The sequence below is a fragment of the Aptenodytes patagonicus genome, chromosome 1, assembly GCF_965638725.1.
Source record: "Aptenodytes patagonicus chromosome 1, bAptPat1.pri.cur, whole genome shotgun sequence".
Lineage (NCBI taxonomy): Eukaryota > Metazoa > Chordata > Aves > Sphenisciformes > Spheniscidae > Aptenodytes > Aptenodytes patagonicus.
This window is the reverse complement of record NC_134949.1, coordinates 170,359,461-170,384,890: the sequence shown is the minus strand read 5'-3', so window position 1 is coordinate 170,384,890 and position 25,430 is coordinate 170,359,461. Positions and strand designations below refer to the sequence as shown.

The 25,430-nt window shown below is 39.3% G+C and overlaps 1 protein-coding gene across 3 annotated transcripts in view; it reads left to right on the top strand.

Moving 5' to 3' along the window:
* Positions 1-25,430, top strand: part of GPC5 (glypican 5) — a 796,885-nt gene that overhangs the window by 442,391 nt on the left and 329,064 nt on the right. For all 3 annotated transcript variants that reach the window (XM_076362213.1, XM_076362206.1, XM_076362220.1), the window contains exon 7: positions 163-325. In XM_076362213.1, the coding sequence (XP_076218328.1) occupies positions 163-325 (163 nt within the window). The remainder of the gene's footprint in view (positions 1-162; positions 326-25,430) is intronic.

Here is a 25,430-nt window from a genome sequence, read left to right as displayed (position 1 = left end):
CCAGGGGGGAAAAAAAAAAAAAAAATCAGAATTCTCATTCTGTAGATCCTGGAGTTTTCTTTTTAAATAAAATAATTACTAGAGAGGCATAGATGAAATTTTGGGTACTCACTGAAGTTCTCCATCTGTACTGCTAACTTGCATACTGTATCTTGTTTTCAGCTGTTGCAAGGCAAATCATTTCCTAAATATGATAAATGGGATCTCCGACAAACAGGCAGTGGTGGAGGTGTAGATGAACAAATCAGTGGAGATTGTGATGATGAAGATGGTTGCGGAGGATCAGGAAGTGGAGAAGTCAAAAGAGTCCTGAAAATTACAGACTGTAAGTCCATGATTCTGTTTCCTTCATCCATTTAAATAGTGAATTGGCATACTTTCCACTAAGAAATACCACTGAATTATCTTGGAAAAGGGGTGGAAAAGTTGTCTGTATAATGTTTCCAAGATTTACAGGAATAGGACTCCAATTATATGAGCATGGTATGAATATGAGTATCAGTTTCATCATAACACACGTTAATACATATTTGGCATAATGTAGACTGATCTCAACACAGTGTTTTAGTCAAATAAAAGGTGTTACAATGACCCGTCCCTGTGAATTACTACTTAAACATAAAGCGTTTGTCAGTTAAGGAGAGAAATTGTTCTAATTTTTCATGGAACTATGGGAATATATAAGGTTTAGTTGGATTTCATGGAGCATTATTGGAACCAATGTACTGTAGCCCACTCAACATCAATGCCGTTATCACTTCTTACACTTCTTTCTGCTTTTCTTACTGTTTTGGGTTTTGTGGTTTGGGTTTTTTTTTTCTTTTCTGAACCACATTTGTAACAATTTTCTTCAAAAAATCATGTTTGTGCACTCCAGTGTCATGGAACTGTGAGCATGAGCAATTGGATTGAAGCGCAAGTAAGTTAACTACTTCTCTGAATCAGGTTGTTATTGTACATCTCTTACTTCTCTTCCCAGTCTAGAAATATAGGCAGAGATGATGGGAATTGATGCCTGGTATCATCAAAATTGCATTTCTGCATTTTGCTTTTTTTTTCCTTGCCTTTTTTTTCTGCATTGTGCATTTTTTTTTCATTTTTCTGTATTTTTCATTGAAAAATTCAATACTAATAGATAAAAAGTCAAGGTTGGTGTCAATCCCTGAATTTATCTATGTTTACTGAATTTGAGTGTACTCCAAGTTTCCAAGCTTAGGTAATAACCCCAGGACCTTCTTGACTTGACAGTGAAAAATCAACTTAGAAATGTGGCCATAGAGAAGCTGTAGTGTATGCTTGCCCAATTCTGATTTGAACAACTGGAGAAATGAGACTCTGAGCATCTTGGGGCATGCCTTAGCAGGTCAGTTTGGATTTAGCCTAAGATGTTGTTGCACTGATACCTAGTCTATACATTTTCAAGTCCTGCTATAGCTTATTTAGATGAGATTTTAAGAGACCTGCAAAAAGATTTGGACACTTACTTCCTGTGAGTGCCTTTGAAGTTTTAACTTTGAAAAAAGAAGTTAGAGATCAAATATTTAAAAACAGATGTGCTTTGGAATATTGGATATATTATATCTATTTGATAATGACACTCTATGATATGGAAAGACTGTAAAATAGTCTTAGAATATGACTAGGGTTATTAAGCAAGTATTAAATGACAAAAGAATTGCAAGAATAGTAAATTTTCTTTCACCATCTTCTACTGCATTAGAATTTTCTTCATATTGATATATTTATTGTAATATTTTCAAAATGTCAAAAATATAATTAGCCTTCATATTCTCTTCATACTACATGTATTATAAATCTCTAAAATTATAAACTATGTATTAGGCATACTGAAGTTTGCATGTAATGCTATTTCATTTGAACATTTTCTAAGCTATTACTTAACAAAAATCTGAGTCCATACTGTTCAATATTATGACTTGTGCATGTATCTTGAGTACCTTTGATGAGCTGTTGTGATTTTATGGATTTATGCTGGCATGCATTTAATAGTTGGAATGCACCTTAAAAGGTGTCTTGAATGTATACCAGAAAGAGTCCTAGACAACACTGCTTTGTTCTGGAATATCACACATGCTTACTGACATGGACTTTCTGTCTAATAGAACTGTTAAAACATTGCAATTAGTAAGAATTTCGTTACAATATACATCAGATTTTTTTTTTTCCAGAAATCACTGAAGTGTATATTTAAGATAAATGAAACAGCTTGAATAATACTTATTTTGCATCATTGTGATATATGAGTAGGACTTTAGGAATTAAAAGTGAAATTGAAAGTGAAAAAAGTAAAATAAATATATTTTGGTAAGCAAACAAAATTATCTTCTCAAGATTTATGATTTTACATGAGGAAATAGAACTAAAAAAAGATAAACACCATCACGATTTAAGCTGGTGAAATTTTCTCAGCTTCTGGTGACTGGTATCAATTTCAAGCTAAGTCAGATCCTGAACTCCTTGTTTTTAAACTGAAAAGCTAGATTTACTCTGGTGATATTGCTTATTGATCTTTGAAAAGCATGACTGAACTTCAGGTAAACCTAGAGGTTGACTACAGTATGTTTGATCCTCATTGTTAACTTGTTAGTTCTAGTGCTTTTTTGTGCATCCCAATTTTTTTTTAGTTGCATACAAATAGCCAGAAATGTCTGAGTACTCTTCTGTATTTAGATATGGTTTGTATTTTATCATATATGTCATGGAAGACCAACCAAACTTGATTTGTTATATAGAAATTTATATTTGTAGTCCTAAGTAAACTGATATAAAAAGGAAAAAACCCACACTTGGAGTGTGAACAAGATCAAAAAGTTAGATTTGTTCAAATCAAACCCGTCATAAGCTTCTAATCTGCAAATGCTTGTAATCTTAGTCAGAAGTCAAGCTCAAGAATTGCTGTACCTCTGTACAATTTTACTTTGTTTCTTCTGGTATATAACAGATCATTGTTCAGGTTTTCCACTGTTACGTGCTGCTTCCATGCATTATAAAACACGAGCTTATCAATCAGTGTAACATGACCACATTTTTAAACTGAAAAAGAAACCTCAGCTGCAGTAGAACTGGACAGGTAGAGACACAATGGACTGAGTTGGCCAATGCCCACATAGGAACTTAGGAATCATAGCAGAAGAAAAACTGCACACGTCAGAAATATCAGTGGCCTAGTATTTCATTGTTGTTAACTTTCAATTTGTGAAAACCAGTAAGAAAACCATAAAGACAGAAGACAGAAATAAGGTGAGGCAAAGAAAACATAAATGTGGGTCATACTCCTCTTTCTCTATACTACAGAGACTTAGTCTTCCAGCTATATTGATAAATGGGTGACAGTAGATATGTAAAAGGCACGAATGACACCAGGATTGAACTGAAGCACCGAAGTTTGAATGTGTGAATATGAAGTCAACTTTTCATGTTAGTTTCAAACACATACTCTTGTTACGGTCATTCTGTCTAAGAAGAACTTTTAAGTAAAAGATAAAGAAAAAAAGTTAACTAAAAAACTTTCAAGAAGTTTTAATAAACTCCGGAAAAATGATACTTACTTTCTTGTCATAGATAAGCATTATTATAGGACTTCATAATGCATTTATGACTTTTGAAGCTCAAAAAAGAATTATGACTTATACAACAGATAAGTTATTTCATAAGTATTTCTTTTTAATGTGTCGCATTAAAATGTGTGAAAACAGATAATTTATGGAGTTTAGTAACATACATGTTTTAACTGTATTAATTATGCACATGAGTAATTCACTTTACCTTATACTCTTTTGATACATGGAGATATACAGATAGTATTATTTTTTCATCACCAGAGAAACTTTTTACTTCTGGGCAGCTTTGTGTTCTCTCATAATCAGCCAGGAAAGAAAGGCAGATTACTAACTATTTTGTATTATAATAGAGTCTGGAGGTCCTAGCAGAAGCCCGGGCTTCTTTTTGTTAGCTGTTCCAGACATTTTCACCAAGGAAATGATCTTGTCTGCAACAAATTCATAATCTAAATAAGCTGATAATGTATGATACAGAAGTAGCCCTTTTAAGTACCTTGCTTTGTATAAAAATAAGAAGTATGAAGACACATCTACCTTTTCTGGGGCCATGTCATTGCTTTCTGAACACGTGTATGATTCTCAGACTTGGGAGGAACAGAGGGGAAGGGAGAAGATATGTTTCCGCCAAGATAAACCTCTACCAATTTTATGTGAATGCATAGCCTCTGAAGTCAAAGATGACTTATTTCTACACTCAGTGTTACAGATGTAAGAATTGTTTTCACTTAGTCTTGAAGACTGACAAATGTGTGGTGACAGACTTTAGGCTTGGGAAGGCCAATGAAGAGATTTGGTATTTATGACTCAGAAGTGATGGCCCTAGCAGTACACTAGTGCTTAAATTATGTTGTATTTTGAAAAATTCTGGTTTTCATATCAAACAGTTAATCCTTACATTACATTCAATGTTTCAAAGCCCTACAGTTGTGCTGACTGCTTCGCTCTTCATAAGTACCTTTAAAATATAGCAAATTGGTGCAGTTATTTGAAGGAATGGTACTAGAAAGGATAGTGTACTTTAAATGTATAAAATAAACAGTAGTATAAACTCTTGACACTTCATCTGCTAGTTTTATTCTACTCTAACCCAGGAGCTCCCACAGGACTATTTCATGTGTCACAGTTAATTACCTCCTCAAAAAACGGGGCAGAATGCAAGAGGTAATAACAACAAATACTTATCACCTATATATTGATTTGAATCTGTTTTCAAATAGCTCTGTGAAGAAGGGTTAATCCTGATATCACTCCTCTGAGGTACTCAATACCATCTATCAAAATTCTCATGAGACTTTTAACAAGGCCACTAATTTTCTGAAAAGTGCTCCACCACTGCTTTGTCTTTCTTTTCTTATTTTAACATGCAGCACAGGTGTTTCTTTACTACAGCCAGAGACCTCCTAATTCAGGGCTGTCATAAGTAGAAATATCAAGGGTGTCTTTGTGCTTAAGGTACAGCCAAACCTTGTCTCTCACTTACTTGATTTTTTTATCTCACCTGATATTCATCCTGTCTGAGGAAAAAAGTCTGCAAAATGTTTTATTTCTAGGACTACTTAATTTGTAGATTATTATTTTCTTGTTCACACTATGCAATAGAAGGAAAATAACTTGGAAAAGGCTTTATGTTGTGATGTCTATATAAAAAGAAGGTACTATTATTCAAATAAACCAGTCTGTGTCTCTTATCTGATGTTATACTGCATCCTCAAGTCTCAAACATCTTTTCTCCTTTTTCTGCTCCTTCACCCACTTCAGTATAGTTGCTTTTTTCATTTTTTTTTAAATCTTATTCTGATGGCATCTTCTGTGACCAAAGCTATTTAAAGCTGGCACATGTGTGAAACTTCATTTAGCCTCCCTAATTTAAGGAGAGCAAACGTCACTAACTGCTATACCTGTAAATGTGCAAATTCTGTAGAGGCTTTTCCATCTTGCTTCTCACCACTGGCAGGCCTACACAGGGCAGGGCACCACCTTTTCCTAAATTAGAATAAGAAGAGTAATACCGACTCAGTAATACCAATTCGTGTGAACAGGTGGAATTGGAAGAAAGTTCAATAGCAACAGTGACCATGGCATCGCTCATTTGTACAGCTGCTTCTCTCGGTTGGTTCATCAGCCATTCCCGCCCTAGATGTGCTGGAATCGAACATTTAACTGTTCACTAAACAAAATAACTAGTCTGAGTACAAATCTTAGCTACGCTATAACTTATGAGTTCACTGATTTCACATGATTTCAATGTTCATTTAAAGTACTTGACTGGGACACAAGAAGAGGAAAAGACTGTTTTAGGCAGCAAAGGCAAATGTGACAAAATGACTGCATTCATCTTGAACTGTGTTTATTATATAAAACCATCTGCCATTAGGCACATAGGACTTAAATGAATTATCACAAGACTAGATTGAGATAGATTCACTGAAGGAGTTGAATATGAAGAATGAGGATTCACGGTCTGAAGTGGAAGTGATATACAACCACACAGACTGCCAAATGCTAAATGAAGAGCCCCTGGATTACTTTTAAACATCTTAAAAAAATTATACCATTTAATCTTAAAACGGTCTTAATCTCTATTTTAACTCATTAGGAAGCAAACTTAAAAATGTATGTATACAAATAAAATAGATTAAACATTCTAATGAACAATAATTCCTTTCATGACCTGATATTCCCCCAAAGTATTTTTTAGGGTTTTGTATTTGAAAAGTCCAGTCTGGATCTGCTGCTTTACATCAAAATATTTCAATGCTTCTACCACAGTTATTTAACAATAAGCTTGTTATTGACCAGTGTCTTTGAGTACACCTTTATCACAGTGTAGTGGAAGGCCACTATCTTTTTCTCAGAAAGTAAATCATATTAAAGTAATAGAAATATGGTCCAAAACTAGAGTTTCTTGCACAGTTCACAGCCCCTTTCCTTAAACATTTATTGTCTAATTAAACAAAGAAGACAAAGACTAATAAGTAGACAACTCTGAAAGTTACACTTTCAGCCTTATAAATTGTCAGCATGGTATCAGGTAACACAGTTAATCTGTTCCTGTGTGCTCTGGGCAACCTCTTCTGCTATTTGTACACCATTCACCATCCTGAGCTCCAAAAGTAAAGCATTGGGGTCCAAACCATCGTGGAAGTGATGTGAAGGGCTTCTCATCAGATTTCTGCTATCTGTGAGTGTCTCAGGATTCAAAGACTTAAGAATACTGGTGGAACGCACCAGATAATGAAAGCAATAAAATCTCTGTTATGATGTTTGCCATCTGTTATATTGTTTTAAACCCTCATCTGCATTCTGTATTACCTCAATAAAGGAAGAGATCCCTTATGGCTGAGTAGGATTTCAGGTTTTATTTTGTTTACACACAACAGTATTCTTCCTAATCCCCCATTGTTAATGTGAAGTGTTCTTATTCAGGTGTCTTTGGAAGGACAACATGACTTCACTGTTTCACTCAGTTCAGAACATCTCAATTCTATTAAAAAAGAATAATAAAAAAAAAGTTCTTGCTGTGAACCCCAAACTTGGTCTAAATATTACACTAACTTTTATCACTTGCTTTTATACTCAGATTTTATACCATGTTTTGTGGAATGGATTAACCATTTCTTGTTTAGCTAGAAGAACTGACATTTAATGATGGTGCTTGATCTATTTTAATGGAATTGAATGCAAACTTTTTTTAACCTTACAAAATTCTCCAGAAATAGACCGTGTGTGTTCCCCATCTCACAATTCTGTCTATAGTTGGTGGTTTGTCTTTGAGAGAACATGTCTGCAAGATGATTCTGGAGGAGGAGCAGGAAATGAGGGATCTTACAGAACAATCCACCCCATTTTGAAATGTGAGAAGAGAGTGCCTTGCTCCACTGTAGCACCCGCTGTGACTTCTGCACGAAATCCAGGCAAAAACATGCTTTCACACAGAAGGGGTTTCCCCCCCGCCCCCGTTTCATAGGAGTACCATTCAGAATTAGTTTTATAGTCCGCAGTAGGAGACCTGACATATTATTCACTGTCAGGTCTGTTTGAGCAAGGACTGTATCTGTAGTTGGCTTTCTGGTTCTCTGTGATTGCTTCTCTGCTTTTTGGCCTAAATTTAGGTGAAACAAGCAAATGGCGTATTATTTCTTCAAACAGTATGTAACTTGTTGGTTCAAGCAGCTCAAAAGTGTCTACATATCTGGAAGACCAATCAGAAGAATTTGGGTTATTTTCCCCTCTCTATCCAAGGAAACAGCTTGAAGGATACCCCTGCTGGGGAGAAGGAAAAGTTAGAAGGAAGTGAATGAATCCACAGAGATGAGTGAGCTTTCCTTCCTGCCCTGTTAATTAGAGGCCCAGTATTCTCCAGGCTGATAAATTGTCCTTTTATTACCCCAGTACCACATAGTGACTGTGACTATCTCCTCCAGGATGCCAACTTTATTCCTATGTATAACCAATTAGTTTAAAGGTAGTTCAGGTGATACACAACCTGTGTCACACTTTGACCACACAACACCATATTCTGTATTTCTCTGATTATTCCAAAAAGGAGCTCCTGAAGAGCTGTAACCTTCACTGGAGAATCCAGATCAGAAAAGGACATACCGGACTACATCCTCTGTGCTCAAGTTCAGGAGGCATAAGGCAGTAGGCAGGAGGTTTTTTTGGAAAGTTGCTAAAAACTCAGAAGTAGTAAGTCGGATTTTGTTCCACAGGCAGGTGGTATACACTAACACTTTTGTAAGAGCGGCACTAGCTACTTTCCTTCTACTGCTGTGGAAATAAGAAAGCATTTAGGCCATTCTTTATCCACACAAATAGCTATAACATCTATTATCTTATTCCTTTTCCTCAGGAAATATAAAAGAATGAATGAGAAAGCAATATACATTGATACTTTGCTGGAAAATTTGTTTCTTTACTGGTAACTGTGAGTGTGAATATTTATACATTGGTTCAAATAAATAATACATGCAGTAAGAGGCTCCAATTTTCTGGTAACTTCAGAATTAGCTGTATTATTATAAGGTAATTCCCATCAAAATATAACCTCATGTTATTAATGCAGGTCATTTGTAATAATTACAGTGCTCTGATGTGCTGTGTTTTAGACCAGTGAGAACGCTCGTTAAATGCTTTTTGATAACTTAAAACCTTTGAAGAGTAATTGTGTTTCTTTTTGTTTGTGGTAGGCTCTGTCATAACAATCTTCCTGTTGAGTGTAACATGTTAATACCAGACAATGCACTGTTGAAAAGTACAAAATTTTATATTAGCTGACTTTATTTCTGCCTCTGTGTGAATTTCCTCAGGAAATTTTATGTAAACCTTCCCCTTATTTGTTTTTGAATTAACGATCCAACCTGACAGTACAGCTTTAATCCATTATTCAGGTTAAATTCATCACTCAAGAAGTACAAATGTTGACTCCTGACAGAAGATTGTGTTCAAAAAAGAGAGTTGATACTCTTTAAATAGGAAACAACTGAAAATTAAAATGTCATAATTTGTTTTTTCCAATGCATAATATGAATATGCAAGTCACACCTTTTTGCAAAATAAGATACACAGAAGTTGTCTTGTAACTTTTCTCAGTTTTTACATGGCATTTCAAATGGAATTGCTTTGGTTTTTTTCTCACTGCTTCATGTCATTATACATCCAACAACTTTATCTGTGCAAACTTCACAGGCTGGTGAAGGTCTATGCATAGGAGTCCATAGTGATTTTTTTTTTGTGTGGAAATCATTGGAACTTGTGTATCACTGTGGCTTTGTTTATGCTTCAATAACTTATATCATTACGTATTTCTATGCCAACACTTGATCATGCATATAGGAAAATCTTTGAACTTCATACGTGTTGATAATATGTATCTTCTTGCTGAAAGAAAATACTGATTTATTGAAATGTAAATTTTCCACAGGAACACACTGATTAAAATAAATCTTTATTTTCAAAAGATTTTCAGTTCCCCAAAAGACAAGGGAAAGAGAGAATAGCTCAGTTTATGACAGTCTTCCTGTGAGAAGGAAGGGTGGGATACCCCTAGCCTTCTAATTAATATTAGCCTATGAGAACATTATCAATATGTTATGCGATATCATCAAAGCTGTGCGATTTACTAATCCGATCCCCTCAAATGAGCCAGCGGAAAATTGGTTAAGGTTAGTCCTTCAAAAAGCAGCAGATTATGCCCAAGTATGTTGACTCCTATCTTTACCTATTATAAGTCTGTCTCTCTCTGGTCCAAAGACTCTTTAGTTGTTTGGGTAGAGTAGGAAAAACTAGGGGGAGATAATAATCAGGCTAAGTCTCTAAAGCTGTGGTTAAAGTCATTCAGTTAGCATATGGGGGAAAAACAGAACAACCATTTCACTAGTGTGTGACTTGAATTTAGGTCTTTGTTGTCCTAAAACAACTTTAAAAAGGTTTATATTTCATCCCATTAACAGATAAGAACTTTGAAAATTCCATTAAAGGAAAAGAAGATATTGTGTCCAACTCTTAAAAAAAGGAGTGCACCTTTATGCATTTTTTTCATACAAAACATTAAAATCTACTCTAGATTAAGTTACGTAGCATTTATTTTTGCATGTGCATCTGAGTTATGCAAAACCAAGTCAAACTATACTGCTTGTTTATGCAAAGTCTGGTTAATTGGAATATAATAAGGCTAATGCATGTTACATTTTAAATGAGTTATGATCAAGTTCTTTCTGAAGTCAGTGGGCATCAATTCCCTGACTTCACAGGAGCTTGTATTTTCCAGAGAGACCACATAATGACTTTAGTAGGAGTTATAAAGTTCTAATTCTATTTTAACAGGAATTACCTTATAATATCACTAATTCTGAAGTTACCAGAAAATTTGAGCCTTTTATTGCATGTATTACTTCATTGAACTAATGTCTAATATTATAATTATATTTCTAATTATTCATTGATTATATTTCAATGAATCAATATTTCTTATTATTTTTAATGTGTTGTTTAAATTTTGTTTTATAATAATAATGTATTTGGGATCTGAAAAGAAGATTTTTTTTATAACTCTTGAGATGATCACTGTATCCAAACCACCTTTACTGTTCTATCAAGTTCTTCCAGGAATGCAGTGGATGAGGATTTATATTGTTTTCCTTTACACAAAATAAAAATGAGCATGAGCTCTCCCACAAAAATATGTTATTTTCAAGCAATTATGTTTAAATTAATCCCTTTCTCTAAGTGGTGATGTCTAATCCTCAAAAAACTATGAGTTTTTGCTTCAGATAAGCATCCAAAAGTCAAGATATTTTTGAAAAATGGACCTTCTGAAGAGTAACTTTTGTCTCTAGTTGGCCCCGTGTGATTTTATTATCTCGAAGAGATCTTTATTTAACTCACAACTTTGAATTTTACCTTTAAAGTCTGCCACAAGTTAATTGATCTTTAAACTCTTGTTCATGTTTTGGAGAGGCAGGAATTGGAGACAAAATTTGCAAAGATCTGAATATTTGCTTTGGGAATGTGGCCTGCTCTGTATTTTTACTCCGTATTTTACTAGAATTTTATTTGGAAGGGGAAAAAAAAAAAAAGAGCAGCATCCCATGGTTGATGTCACATTTCTCATGCTGTCTATGGTAGCTTTTATTATCCACTTCTGATGACTCCTTTATTCTTCCAGTGTATTTCTACTCTACTGACATAAAGCCTCAAAGAATTTTTTTTTTTTTTTAAAAAGAGGGTTTTTTGGTAGAAATTGACTCTTCTTATTACTTTGAGGGAAAGAAAATAAAAAGATAACCTCTATGCAGTTTGAAAGGATTATCATATTCTAATAACTATTCCCTAAAATGATCAGGTTAGCTACTTTAATGTTACAGTAAACCCCTTACATTTTCACCACCCAAAATCAAAACAAGAATGTTGGAAGACAGCTATACACTACTGTTCATTTCTTTATTTTCCTCAGAATGTAATTTTACTTTAATAACAATAGATACAGGGACAGGATTTTTCTTCATGTTAGCCATTTATAATGTAAACATCTGTGCTTGAACTAATAAATTCAGGTCTCTTTTATAGTCACTGGAAACAAATAAACACAGAATCATAGAATCATAGAATCATTGAGGTTGGAAAAGACCTCTAAGATCATCGAGTCCAACCGTACACCCAACACCACCATGCCCACTAAACCATGTCCCTAAGCACCACACCTACACGTCTTTTAAATAACTCCAGGGATGGGGACTCAACCACTTCCCTGGGCAGCCTGTTCCAATGTTTCACCACTCTTTCAGTAAAGAAATTTTTCCTTACATCCAACTAAACCTCCCCTGCCGCAACTTGAGGCCATTTCCTCTCGTCCTATCACTTGTTACTTCGGAGAAAAGACCGACACCCGCCTCGCTACAACCTCCTTTCAGGTAGTTGTAGAGAGCGATGAGGTCTCCCCTCAGCCTCCTTTTCTCCAGGCCAAACAACCCCAGTTCCCTCAGCCGCTCCTCATAAGACTTGTTCTCCAGACCCCTCACCAGCCTCGTTGCCCTTCTCTGGACACGCTCCAGCACCTCAACGTCCTTCTTGTAGTGAGGGGCCCAAAACTGAACACAGTATTCGAGGTGCGGCCTCACCAGTGCCGAGTACAGGGGCACGATCACTTCCCTACTCCTGCTGGCCACACTATTTCTGATACAGGCCAGGATGCCATTGGCCTTCTTGGCCGCCTGGGCACACTGCCGGCTCATGTTCAGCCGGCTGTCGACCAACACCCCCAGGTCCTTCTCTGCTGGGCAGCTTTCCAGCCACTCTTCCCCAAGCCTGTAGCACTGCATGGGGTTGTTGTGGCCCAAGTGCAGGACCCGGCACTTGGCCTTGTTGAACCTCATACAGTTGGCCTCGGCCCATCGATCCAGCCTGTCCAGGTCCCTCTGCAGAGCCTTCCTACCCTCGAGCAGATCAACACTCCCGCCCAGCTTGGTGTCGTCTGCAAACTTACTGAGGGTGCACTCGATCCCCTCATCCAGATCATTGCTAAAGATATTGAACAAGACCGGCCCCAGTACTGAGCCCTGGGGAACATCACTCGTGACCGGCCGCCAACTGGGTGTAACTCCATTCACCACAACTCTCTGGGCCCGGCCGTCCAGCCAGTTTTTGACCCAGCAAAGAGTACACCTGTCTAAGCCGTGAGCCGCCAGCTTCTCTAGGAGAATGCTGTGGGAGACGGTGTCAAAGGCCTTGCTGAAGTCCAGGTAGACCACATCCACAGCCTTTCCCTCATCCACTAGGCGGGTCACCTGGTCATAGAAGGAGATCAGGTTGGTCAAGCAGGACCTGCCTCTCATGAACCCGTGCTGGCTAGGCCGGATCCCCTGGTTGTCCCGCTCATGCCTTGTGAGTGCCCTCAAGATGAACCGCTCCATAATCTTCCCCGGCACCGAGGTCAGGCTGACAGGCCTGTAGTTCCCCGGATCCTCCTTCCGGCCCTTCTTGTAGATGGGTGTCACATTGGCAAGCCTCCAGTCGTCCAGGACCTCCCCCGTTAACCAGGACTGCTGATAAATGATGGAGAGCGGCTTGGCGAGCACCTCCGCCAGCTCCCTCAGCACTCTCGGGTGGATCCCATCCGGCCCCATAGACTTGTGAGCGTCCAGGTGGCGTAGCAGGTCATTGACTGCTTCCTCTTGGATTATGGGGGGTTCATCCTGCTCGCCGTCCCTGTCTTCCAGCTCAGGGGGCTGAGTACCCTGAGGATAACTGGTCTGCCTGTTAAAGACTGAGGCAAAGAAGGCATTGAGTACCTCAGCCTTTTCCTCATCCTCAGTGACAATGTTCCCCCCTGCATCCAATAAAGGATGGAGATTCTCCTTGGCTCTCTTCTTGTCATTAATATATTTGTAAAAGCTTTTTTTGTTGTCTTTAACGACAGCGGCCAGATTACGTTCTAGCTGGGCTTTTGCCTTTCTCATTTCTTCTCTGCACGACCTAACGAGATCCCTGTACTCTTCTTGAGTCGCCTGCCCCTTCTTCCACAAGCGGTAAACTCTCCTTTTTTTCCTGAGTCCCAGCAAGAGCTCCCCGTTCAGCCAGGCCGGTCGTCTTCCCCACCCGTTCTTCTTGCGGCGTACAGGGACAGCCTGCTCCTGCGCCTTTAAGACTTCCTTCTTGAAGATCGTCCAGCCTTCCTGGACCCCTTTGCCCTTCAGGACCGTCTCCCAAGGGACTCTCTCAACCAACGTCCTGAACAGGCCAAAGTCTGCCCTCCAGAAGTCCATGGTTGTGGTTTTGCTGCCCCCCCTCCTTACTTCACCAAGAAGCGAGAATTCCACCATTTCATGGTCGCTAAGCCCAAGACGGCCTCCAACCACCACATCTCCCACCAGTCCTTCTCTGTTAGTAAACAGCAGGTTGAGCGAGGCACCTCCCCTGGTAGGCTCACTTACCAGCTGTATCAGGAAGTTGTCTTCCACACACTCCAGGAACCTCCTAGACTGCTTCCTCTCTGCCGTGTTGTATTTCCAGCAGACGTCCGGGAAGTTGAAGTCCCCCACGAGAACAAGGGCTAGCGATTGAGAGACTTCTGCCAGCCGCTTATAGAACGCTTCATCCGCCCCTTCATCCTGGTTGGGTGGCCTATAACAGACTCCCAGCAGGATATCTGCCTTGTTGGCCTTCCCCCTCATCCTTACCCATAAACACTCAACCGTACCATCATCACAATCGTTGAGCTCTATACAATCAAAACACTCCCTAACATACAGGGCCACCCCACCGCCTCTCCTTCCTCGCCTGTCCCTTCTGAAGAGTCTATAGCCATCCATTGCAGCACTCCAGTCATGAGAGTCACCCCACCATGTTTCTGTGATGGCGACTAAGTCGTATCTCTCCCGCTGCACAATGGCTTCCAGCTCCTCCTGCTTGCCGCCCATGCTGCGTGCATTGGTGTAGATGCACTTGAGCTGGGCTATCGATTTCGCCCCCAGCATCGGCACGCCACCCCTAGGCTCATCTCTAGCGAGCCTGGTTTTATCCCCTTCCCCCTTCGAACCTAGTTTAAAGCCCTCTCAATGAGCCCTGCCAATTCATGAGCCATGATCCTTTTTCCCTTGTGAGACAGCTGGACTCTGTCTGTCACCAGCAGGCCCGGTGCCATGTAAACCTCCCCATGATCAAAAAAACCAAAATTCCTGCCATGGCACCAGCCCCTGAGCCACGTGTTGATCAGGTGTGTTTTCCTGCTCCTTTCAGTATCCTTCCCTGCCACTGTAGGGATAGAGGAAAACACCACCTGTGCTCCTGATCCTTCAACCAGTCGCCCCAGTGCCCTGAAGTCCCTTTTGATCGCTGCAGGACTTCTCTCTGCAACCTCATCACTGCCAGCCTGTATAACCAGCAGCGGGTAGTAATCAGAAGGCCGTACCAAACCAGGGAGCTTCCTAGTGATGTCTCTGACCCGGGCCCCAGGGAGGCAGCAGACTTCCCTGTGGGACGGGTCCGGTCAGCATATCGGGCCCTCTGTTCCCCTCAGAAGGGAATCGCCTATGACAATTACCCTCCTTTTTTTCTTAGCAGTGGCAGTCATAATGCGTGGGGCTGACTGCCTCACCCTAGGCGACCCCCTGGATGGACCTTCGTCTACATCCTCGTTTGCCTGGCCCTCAAGTTCCAGGGCCCCATATCTGTTGTGTAAAGGCAACCGGGAAGGTGAGGGAGGCCGGGCAGGGGTTCGCCTGGCACGCCGAGCAGGGACCCGTTTCCATCCCCCCCCGTCGCTTAGGTCCCCTCTTTCTACCTGGTGGCAAGAAGGCAGGGGATCCTCTGCTTCTCGCGGAGCCTCCTTCTGCTGCCTCTGCCTCAGGGACGGTAGGGTGCGGCTCCACCAATCTATCTCCCTCTCACACTCCCGGATACTCCTCAACCTTTCCACCTCCTCCTTCAGCTCTGCCACCAGGCCGAGCAGATCATCCACCTGGTCACACCGCACACGGGTGGTGTCTCTGCCGCCCTCCGGTACAGCTGACAGGCTGTGACATGTGTCACTGGAAATGAATAAACATGCGAGGGCACATTTCACTAGGCGTATATTAAGTACCTCTGTTAGGATGAGAAGAATTGTGCCCTACAATCCTTATTTCTCTCAACTGACTGTAAAAGGACTCAAGCTTCAGTAGCTCAAGTACAGATATCTTAAGTTAGTTAAAGTCCTTCCCTAAGTTAGGTTCTTTTGCTTTTGCTCTGGTTTTGATTTCATTTTGCTTATTTTTAGGTAAGGCTTAAATATTTTTCAATGTACTTTACAGTCTTATTGACGAGATCACTAATGATTTGTTACAACATAAAATAGAGGGGCTACTTGCATATACAGCCAATAAGGCCTGTAAAATGGAATTCACGTTCTCTGAAAAGCCTCGTTTGCTAGGAGAAAAAATCGTTGAATTTTTCCATCATCTATGATGGAGAAAATGATTACTGGTGCAAAAGGATGTGGGAATGACTGAATCCCATGGTATGTTTGGTTATTAAACTGTCTTGGTATCTGTTTAATCTGTTTCTCTTTTCGGATTTGGAACACAGAAAAATAAATGTTGAAACTACAACAACCCAAAACTCTCATGACCCTTATATGAAAAAGGAATGATTCACTGAATTAAAAAGGAACTGTAAACCAGTCTTTTAATCTGCTTATGAAAGAATCTGCTTCCTTTCAAAATTGTGAATCACATCAGTCCTCTATCTTTCAATCTATTTTTTAAACAGATTGTAACCATGATAAATGTCACACTTCTGTATACTCAAAGTAGTTTATAATCAAAGGTAGTTCCTCTGCCTGTCATGTGTCTCCAGTCTTTATTATATTCTTTAAAAAAATCAAAGTGTGTGATCTCCTGAGAGTTCCCTTTGCAACCTGTGCAGAGACTTAAATTAGATTAATTTCTTATTTGTGTCTTCCACTATTAACGGTTATAACTCCAATGCCTTGAATAATCTGCTTCTCGGTAATTATGTTCAGACCATTTTTTGACTTTTAAATAAAAGAGAATCAAATAATTTCTGTTTGTTACAGAAACTTAGGGGTTTTTTTCCTAGAAATAATCTTTATGGGAGATGTGACTATGCAAGATCTAGTTCTTAAAATCTGTGAAACGTGTGTGAATATAAAAAAAAAAGATCAGAAAAAGTTCCCCAAAGAAGGGTGAATCTATTCTAAAATACTCAGTTATGATCTGTATTCTGTGAAGCAATGTATCCACAAGACAGCAACTGGGTTTCCCTTTTCTTCTGTTCTTCTAAAGGGAAGTGGTTAGACATCCCTATAATTCCAATCTGGCCTACGAATGTGATGCCTCTTTTCCAGAATTAGTCTGCTAATAGGCACAAGTACTGTTTATTTACTTTCTAGGAAGAAATGCATGGAAAAGATAGTGCAAGGGAGAAAGTATTCTTTGTGCCCTGATGCTCTTGGAAGGATTCCCCTCTAGATCAGACACCTAATCTAGGGGTGGGACTCAGTTGCCTAGACATGCTGTCATTTTAGCAGATTATTTCAGGAGTCTGTTTCAGTATGTGCTCACTAGTTTCTTTTGACTGTATGAACTGCGTTTCCAGTGACTATTGCAGGAGCTAGCTCACACTAAACCTTGTGTTGTAGATACTTGTATTTAGATAAGTGAATCTGGAGATAAATTCCACCCTCTGTGTTTTCAAAGGTTGGCTAACTAGGACAACTCTCTGCCAGATGTTGGCCAGTAGCTGTGAGATTAGACATGCTAAACATGAGTCATTTTTCTTACTTGGAGCCCCATTAAGCAGATTCTGCTCAGGGCCAGTAGACATGCTTAAGGAAGGGAAAATCTCCTGCTTCCTTGTGATTTACCCAGTTGCAGAAACAGAGGGTTATGCCACAGCTCAGTAGACACAGACTTCATCAAAGGCATCCTTTGTGGCACCATATAGTCACTAGTATTTTTTATGTCAAATCCATTAGGTCTCTGAAACACGGATCTTTTCTCCCATTTGGCTTCCTTTCTCAAGTATGTGTTGCATGCAGTCATCCCCAGGTAACTGCTTTTATAACACAAGGTTAAATTAAGGGCCCCCTGAGTAGCTGGTACATTTCTCATTCAGACATACAATTTGGGCTTGTTATGAATGTTGTGAGCATGGACAGATCATATGGAAAGGTATGCCAGGCTTCTGGGAAGGGCACGGACCCCTTGTTTTTATTTTATTATCAATAATGCCCTAAGTATTATGGACATGAGTCAATCAATGACATTTTAATTCAGGGCAAAAAGGTCTCTGAGACCCAACCTGGAGGATCAAATGTAACCTTGACAAAAGGTGGTAGACTGAAATAAAATACCTAAGAATAAGAAACTAGTCCCAAAGAAAGGAATGTTTTGAAGAAAAAGTCTGATTGAGATGTCCGAATGAGAACAAGTCTGAATAGAGAAGGATATATGAGAAATAGGCAGAAATGTCCTTGCTCACTACCTTTATTGTGTCTGTTCCACCATTTTTCTTTTTTTTTTTTTTGACATTTATAGGCTTAAATAGAAATGCTGACATGTGTAAGACTCCAGCTCCAAGGCCAAAGGGTGGATCCTGTGACCAGCTTTAGGATGTGAGGAACACAGTTCGGGACACTTGCACAGGTGATAGTGATATAGAAAGCATAACACCCTTAAGAGAGTCTTATGGATTGCAACAGTGACATTTGGAAAATATGTCAGTTGTTAGAGTGGAGACAGCTGGCTGTTAAAAAATACTATTTCTGAAATACCAGGAAGCACAATCCAAATGTGACAGTTGTTCTTAAAGGAAGAAGTTACGTATGAGCTAAATAGCTGCAAAATAATCACTTAGTGTATATTGTGTTGATACCTTACATAAATAAATTCAGTCATTAGCAAAAAAAAAGAAGGAACTATTAAGGTGAAGGTTTCCTAATCAAATTGTTCAGCAAAAGCTAGTTATAGACAAAAATATTGATCGTACATTGTGACTTGCAGAAGTACTTGACATTTATTAAAACATTTATTGTTTGTTAAATGTTGGCTAGTTAAAAGTGCACATCAGGGATTTTATATTCAATAATTAAACATGCGTGTTCATATATTTAAATGAAGATAATAAGGAACTTGAATAGGTTTCCAGTTTACAATGTACTAATCTCTGGTAGTTCCAAGACTTAGACACGTAAGACATGTAGACACATCTTAAATATAGGCAAACTAAGAGCACTGATTATTGTTTGCAAATTGATTTAGCTGAGAAGGTGGCCTTTGCTGCCCACCTTGCCCATCCTCTGGAGCTGTATCTCCTCTAGCCAGTAGAGTTGAACCACACCATAACTGTTTAGAGACCAACACGTTAAGGCAAACTGAATGTGCTTCTGCTATATGTTAATATAGGTGTGATGGGTTGATTTGGCTGGTTGCCAGATACCCACCCAGCTGCTCTCTCACTCCTCCTCCTGAAGAAATTATTAAAAAATATGATAAGATGAAAAAAATTATGTGTCAAGATAAAGACAGGGAGGTCACTTGCCAATTACCATTGCGAGTGAAAAAAGACTCAACTTGGGGAAAATTAATTTAATTTCTTGTCAGTTAGAATAGAATAGGATGGTAAGAAACAAACACAAAACTAAAAACACCTTCCCCCCATCACCTGCCCTTTTTCATTCAACTTCACTGCTTCATTCCCAACACCTTTACCTCCTCCTGCCACTGAGCGGTGCAGGGGTGACAGGGAATGGGGGTTGCAGTCAGTTCATAATACTTCCTCTCTGCTGCTCCTTCCTCCTCATATTTTCTTCCCTGTGGAGAGAAGCCCATGCTGGAGCAGTCTTATCCTGAAGGACTGCAGCCTATGGAGAGGAACCATGCTGGAGCAGGGAAGAAAATGCCCTTCCTTCAGGGCACATCCACCTGCTCCAGCATGGGGTTCTCCACAGGCTGCAGCGTGGTTATCAGCTCCAGTATGGTGCTCTGCATGGGCCGCAGGTGAGTTTCTGCTCCAGCGCCTGAGGTTCCTCCTCCCTCTCCTTCTTCTCTCACTTTGGTGTTCACAGGGTTGTTTCTCTCACTTCCTTCTGCGCCCCCCCCCCCCCCCCCCCCCCCCCGGGCAGCATTTTTCCCTTTCTTAAATACATTTTCCCCGACGCACCACCATCTTGATTGATGGGACTCATCTGTGTCCTGTGGTGGGTCCACTGGATCCAACTGGAACTAACTGTATCCAGCACGAGGCAGCCCAGGCCTCTCCTCACAGAGGCCGCCCCTGCAGCCCTCCACTGCCAGCACCTGGACACATGAACCCAGTGCAATAGCACACTGGGCACTGGTGTGTCAAGTACCACAGGGGACTCCTCTCTCCTTGTCAAGGGGGAATCACTTTTGGAAGTGGGGCCAAGTGGACAGGCTGAGGAAGTAATCAGCTCAGCTTAATCACTTGCTGCTTAATCCAGCCTTGGTCATGAGCCAGGGCTCTGGACAGCCCTATGGGCTCAACTGTGAGTCTACTGCTATATCACACTACAGAAAGGGCAAAATTTGGAAGGTTTGGCCTGTCAGATGGCAAAAACCGTGAGGTTGTTTACAGCTCTGTCTGCACTAAGTTAACAAGTGTATTGCTCCATGAATTCTTATTTTAATTTACTTTTAATCTGATCAGGTTTTTAAAAGCAAAAATCAGAGCAAGCATTTTACCTGTAGATCTGCTTATGTACAGTCAGGACTTCAGCTGCTCCCATTCCGATGCCAAGTATTTTTCAGAGATTCAGGACTAGTTCTTTTGAAACAGTCTCCAACTACCAAAATCCCAGTAGCTTCACACTGTGAAACATGGTCCTGTGATTGACACCTTTGTTAACAACTTCCACAGAAAAGGGAAAAATTGTAGATGCTAGTAATAAATGGTAACTTCTCATGACCTGTGCTGAGCGACAATGGCCCAGGACTGAACTGCCAGTGATGGCACTTTAAGGCTCTTGTCAGTGGACTGAGAAAGTTGCTGCTTCTGCTTCTCAAGATTCACTTCTTTGAATGCACTGAGCAAGATGTGTGATGTATAGTGTCATAGAATATATCATAAAAAAGGAAAATATAATATATAATTAAAGAGATTGTGATAAAATCTGTGAACTCAGTAACATTTTTATGAAGTTATGAAGTAGTTTTCTAGTAAAATATCAAATACAATATTCAGTTCATGGACAACTCTCATTATCCCCAGATGCATAAACATTAATTTATTTTACTGTGCAGCAATTTCTATGAAATGTAAGTCACAAAACGTAGAAGAAAATGTTTAGAGAGATGGATTCAAAAAGAGAATAATCAGATTTTTTTCTCTTCTAGTCAGTCTTATCTATTGCCTTTTCTCCTCCTTTTTTATTGCTCCTCCTTTTTCTAATTAACTACCATTCATCATCTTATGTCAACTGATACAATTATAAGTCATTATTTAGGATACTAATAGCCCTAGAAGCAGTTGTTTCACACATAAACTCTCATGCCCAAATGGCCACTTACCAAAGAACTAGATTTTAATTTCTCATCATTCATTACTGCTTCGATTGGTCTGAACAGAACAATTGAAGAACAGCAGGTGCTTTTTATTTCAGTTCTTTAAGCTTGTTTCTTAACTTACCCTTTTAATAGCAATGTTCTTTCACAGCAAGAAGGCAATTAATTCTTCTGTATGCCAGAAGATGCCACTGTAGCACTCGCTGACAAACAGCAAAGACTGATGACAGGGGAGAAGGGTATGAATATTATCAGGTACAGCATCTGATTGATTGCTTCTAAGCAGGTATTAATATGAGTGTCCTAAAAGTGCGGGGTCTTAATTTTGTAAGAGAATGAGATTCTGCAATATTTTTTTATTTTTACAAAAAAGAAATAAAAGCATCTAGATATTGGGAATTAAAGGAAATAGCCATTTTATGGCATAATTTCATTAACTGAAATCTTAGTACAGTATTTGCCATCTTGGATATTTATGTGCTACAACACTGTAACAAACATCAATATGAGTATATGTTCTTTCTCCAAAGGGTTTTTCTAGAAAGGATTTCCCCACTGTTAAATATACTGTATAAAACACTTTAAAAAAAATAGTCTCCTTAGGTTACTATTTCATTTTCTTCTACATCTAGTTAATTGCAGAGAGGTTTGATATCATCTACTTACTGCAGTGTCATGGTTCTTTTATTTGCCTTTCTTTCTCTTTAAAAAAATGCTGGTAGTGAGCAGTCCATCACTAGCTTTAGAAACTAGGCTTTTCCCCAGGCAATGAAGAAACACGGGAGCCAAAAAATACTTCCCCAAAAGTTCTATTTAAAAAGATGCTTTACTTTATTTTATTTTATTTTATCTTTAGGAACAATTTGAACATTTTACCTCTTGACAGATATGCTACTTGCTGGTGACAGGGGAGAAGAGGGAGGAAGGTTACTGTGGAGCCCCACTGATGGTCAAAAAAGCTCAAATTGATAATCTATAAAGAAATACAATAGGAGGAAGCATTTTAAAAGCACTTCCTTTGAACAAGCTCTCTATTAATTGTTTGTCCTCAGAGATAGGGTGGTGTCTACATAAGAAAGCAAGCAAATATATTCAAAGTGTGTGTGCAAGTATGCTTTCCAGTGGGACACTGCAATGCACTGTCAAATATGAGTGTTACGAAACAGACAACCAGAATGCATTCTTGAAATTTAAGCTGTGCAGGGTTTTCTGCTATGAAATGTGGAAAAAAAATTATTAATCACAAGCAATGTACAATGCAAATTCTATGCCATGCAGTATCAGTGAAAAAAAATTTTTTTTCAGTTATTACACACAGACTTCATGTCTTGAGGTCAAGGAGGTTTATCAGCTAACGTTTAGAGTTTATGATACTTCTGCCTGATCAGAAGCAGGCCCAACCTAACTATGTGTGAGGTTAGGGGAAAGAGGAAGGGTTTTTCAGTCAGTCATAGAATCATAGAATACCCTAAGTTGGAAGGGACCCATGAAGATCATCGAGACCAACTCCTGACTCCACACAGGGCAACCTAAAAGTTAAACCATACATCTAAGATGAGGCCATGACCATTTCCCTAGGGAGCTTGTTCCAGTGCTTGAACACCCTCTCAGTGAAGAGCTTTTTCCTAGTACCCAAGCTGAACTTCCTCTGATGCAGTTTTAAGCTCTTCCCTTGAGTCCTGTCACTGGACACGAGAAAGGAGAGATGAGCACCTCACTCTCTGCTCCCCCTCATGAGGAAGTTGTAGGCAGCAATGAGGTCACCCTTCTGTCTCCTCTTCTCTAAGCTGAACAAATCTAGTATCCTCATATCCTCAGCCGCTCCTCATAAGTCATAGAATCATAGAATCATTGAGGTTGGAAAAGACCTCTAAGATCATCAAGTCCAACCGTTGACCCAACACCACCACCCACTAAGTCATACCCTCTAGTCCTTTCACTATCTTTGTTGTCTTCCTTTGGACACATTCAAATATTTTTATATCCTTCTTATATTCTGGAGCCCAAAACTGCACACAGTACTTGAGGTGAGGCTGCATCAATGCTGAGTACAGTGGGACAATCACTTCTTTAGACTGGTTAGCTATACTGCGCTTAATGCACCCCAGGATACAGTTGGCCCTTTTGGCTGCCAGGGCATATTGTGGACTCATATTGAGCTTACCATCAACCAAAATTCCCAGATCCCTTTCTTCAGGGCTGCACTCCAGCCTCTTGTCCCTGAATCTATATGACCATCCAGGAATACACCATCCCAGGTGCAGAATCTGGCATTTGTCCTTGTTAAATTTCATACGTTTGGTGATTGCCCAGCACTTTATTCTATCAGAATCTCTCTGTAAGGCCTCTCTACCCTCGAGGTACTCAGTGGCTCCTCCTAATTTAGCATCATCAGCAGACTTACTTAGTATGCACTCAACTCCTGTGTCCAGGTCATTGGCAAAAACATTGAAGAGAACTGGCCCTAAAATTGAGCCCTGTGGAACACCACTAGTGACTGGCCGCCAGCCAGGTGTTACCCCATTTACTACAACACTTTGAGCCCGACCCTTCAGCCAGTTGTTCACCCATCATATTGTGTGCATGTCTAGCTGTATGCTGGATGTTTTATCCACAAAGATGCTGTGACAGACAGTACCAAAAGCTTTGCTAAAATCCAATAAACCCCATGTCCACTGCCTTCCCTTCGTCCACTAGTCAAGTTTCCACATCCAGCACATCTATTCAGCCTGTTCAGTGTGCTTAGTAGCTCCGTTGTTAGAAATACCTTTCATCTCTGTAGCTGCAATAACAGAATTTGTCATCAGAATTCAGAAGTTACCATGTGGAATAAAAGCCTGGTCTCTGTGCCATGGTTTTGAAAGGCACATTGAGCACAACCAGGTGGTGGGGAAATTGGTGATGCCTTTTACACCACTGAAATTTATGCCTTCTTAGCTATCTTTGTGAAACACTAGCCGATTACTCTGTCCTTTCTTTCAAATTAGTGAAGGAGTATGTAGGGAGGAACCAGAAAGGATATTTAATCAAGTGACAGAATATTGAACAGTTGATTACTATGAGACACAACTACAATTCACATATTATCTGCCTATTATAATTTTGATTAAATATTCTTATATCAAATGTTTTTGCTGGAACAGTCAAATGACTTGAATACATTTAGAAAATTGGTCTAATAATAGCAAATGGTCTTACATGATGGCAGTCCTATGGACTGAACCTTAGCCTTCTTACTAGACTCACCATAAAAATGTAATATAGTAATTACACATTGAGACTTTTTGTTTTGCTTACTATCATGGTAACTCTTTTTTCATTACTTCACCGTAGCATCTCATCTTTGCGTCTTTTGGTTTTGTGAATACTAAGTACGTACCCTAAAGTTAAGGCTATAAAATACACTTACATTCTTAACTTATATTTATATAATTAAAAGGCAAAATTATGGCTTAAATGCACCAGCAGCATTTTTTTGATGCACAAAACTTCTTTGCATTTTGGCAAAGAAGGTAATGTAAATAAATCTTGTAGCCCATCTGTTTCAAACATAGGGTCTTCTTACCAGTAGCTACGACAATTTTATCTGGAAAATAGGATTTATTCAAAATATATCTACCTTATATAGAACTAAAAATGTCTGTGAATAAAGGTATATTTGGAAATAAACTAGAACCCCAAAAATTAATTTTGATACTAGCAAACACCTAACACAATTGCTAACCCATAGCCCATGGGTTCCATGTTTACTGGTGTTCAGTGACCCATGTATTATTCAGAAGCGCCAAATATTAGGTAGTTATGAGTCAGAGTACTGTGTGGCTGAGGCATTTAGTATGCAATAGAGAATTTTTTGATGACTCATAGGTTGGGCAATTGATATGGCCAGTGAATATTATGTCACTGTGCACATCCATTTTGCAATGTTATACTGCTTATTTCTGCTTTTACTGCATTGGTTTCATCTTTATGTTTATCTATAAAAAAGTATAAGGGGTCCAAAATCATTTGTGATGAAGCGTTTAGTCACAGCTGTGCCCATTTCTCAGTCTTCTCATTTTGGAAAACAGCACTAGTAAATATTGTGAGAAAATGTTGGAAGTAATTAAACACTTTGATGGACCACTCCTGAATATTCCTTTTTATGAAATTATCTACATTTTACTGATGTTTTATTAAATTACAACAGAGATAAAAAGCAGAAAGAAAGAGAACATGCATGTACTTTTAGTTCATTGTGCAGTTTGAGTGGGAGTGTCTCCTCACATATTTTGATTTTGATAATGTTTACAGGTCACTGGGAAAAAAAAGAAGTCAAAACTGAGATTGA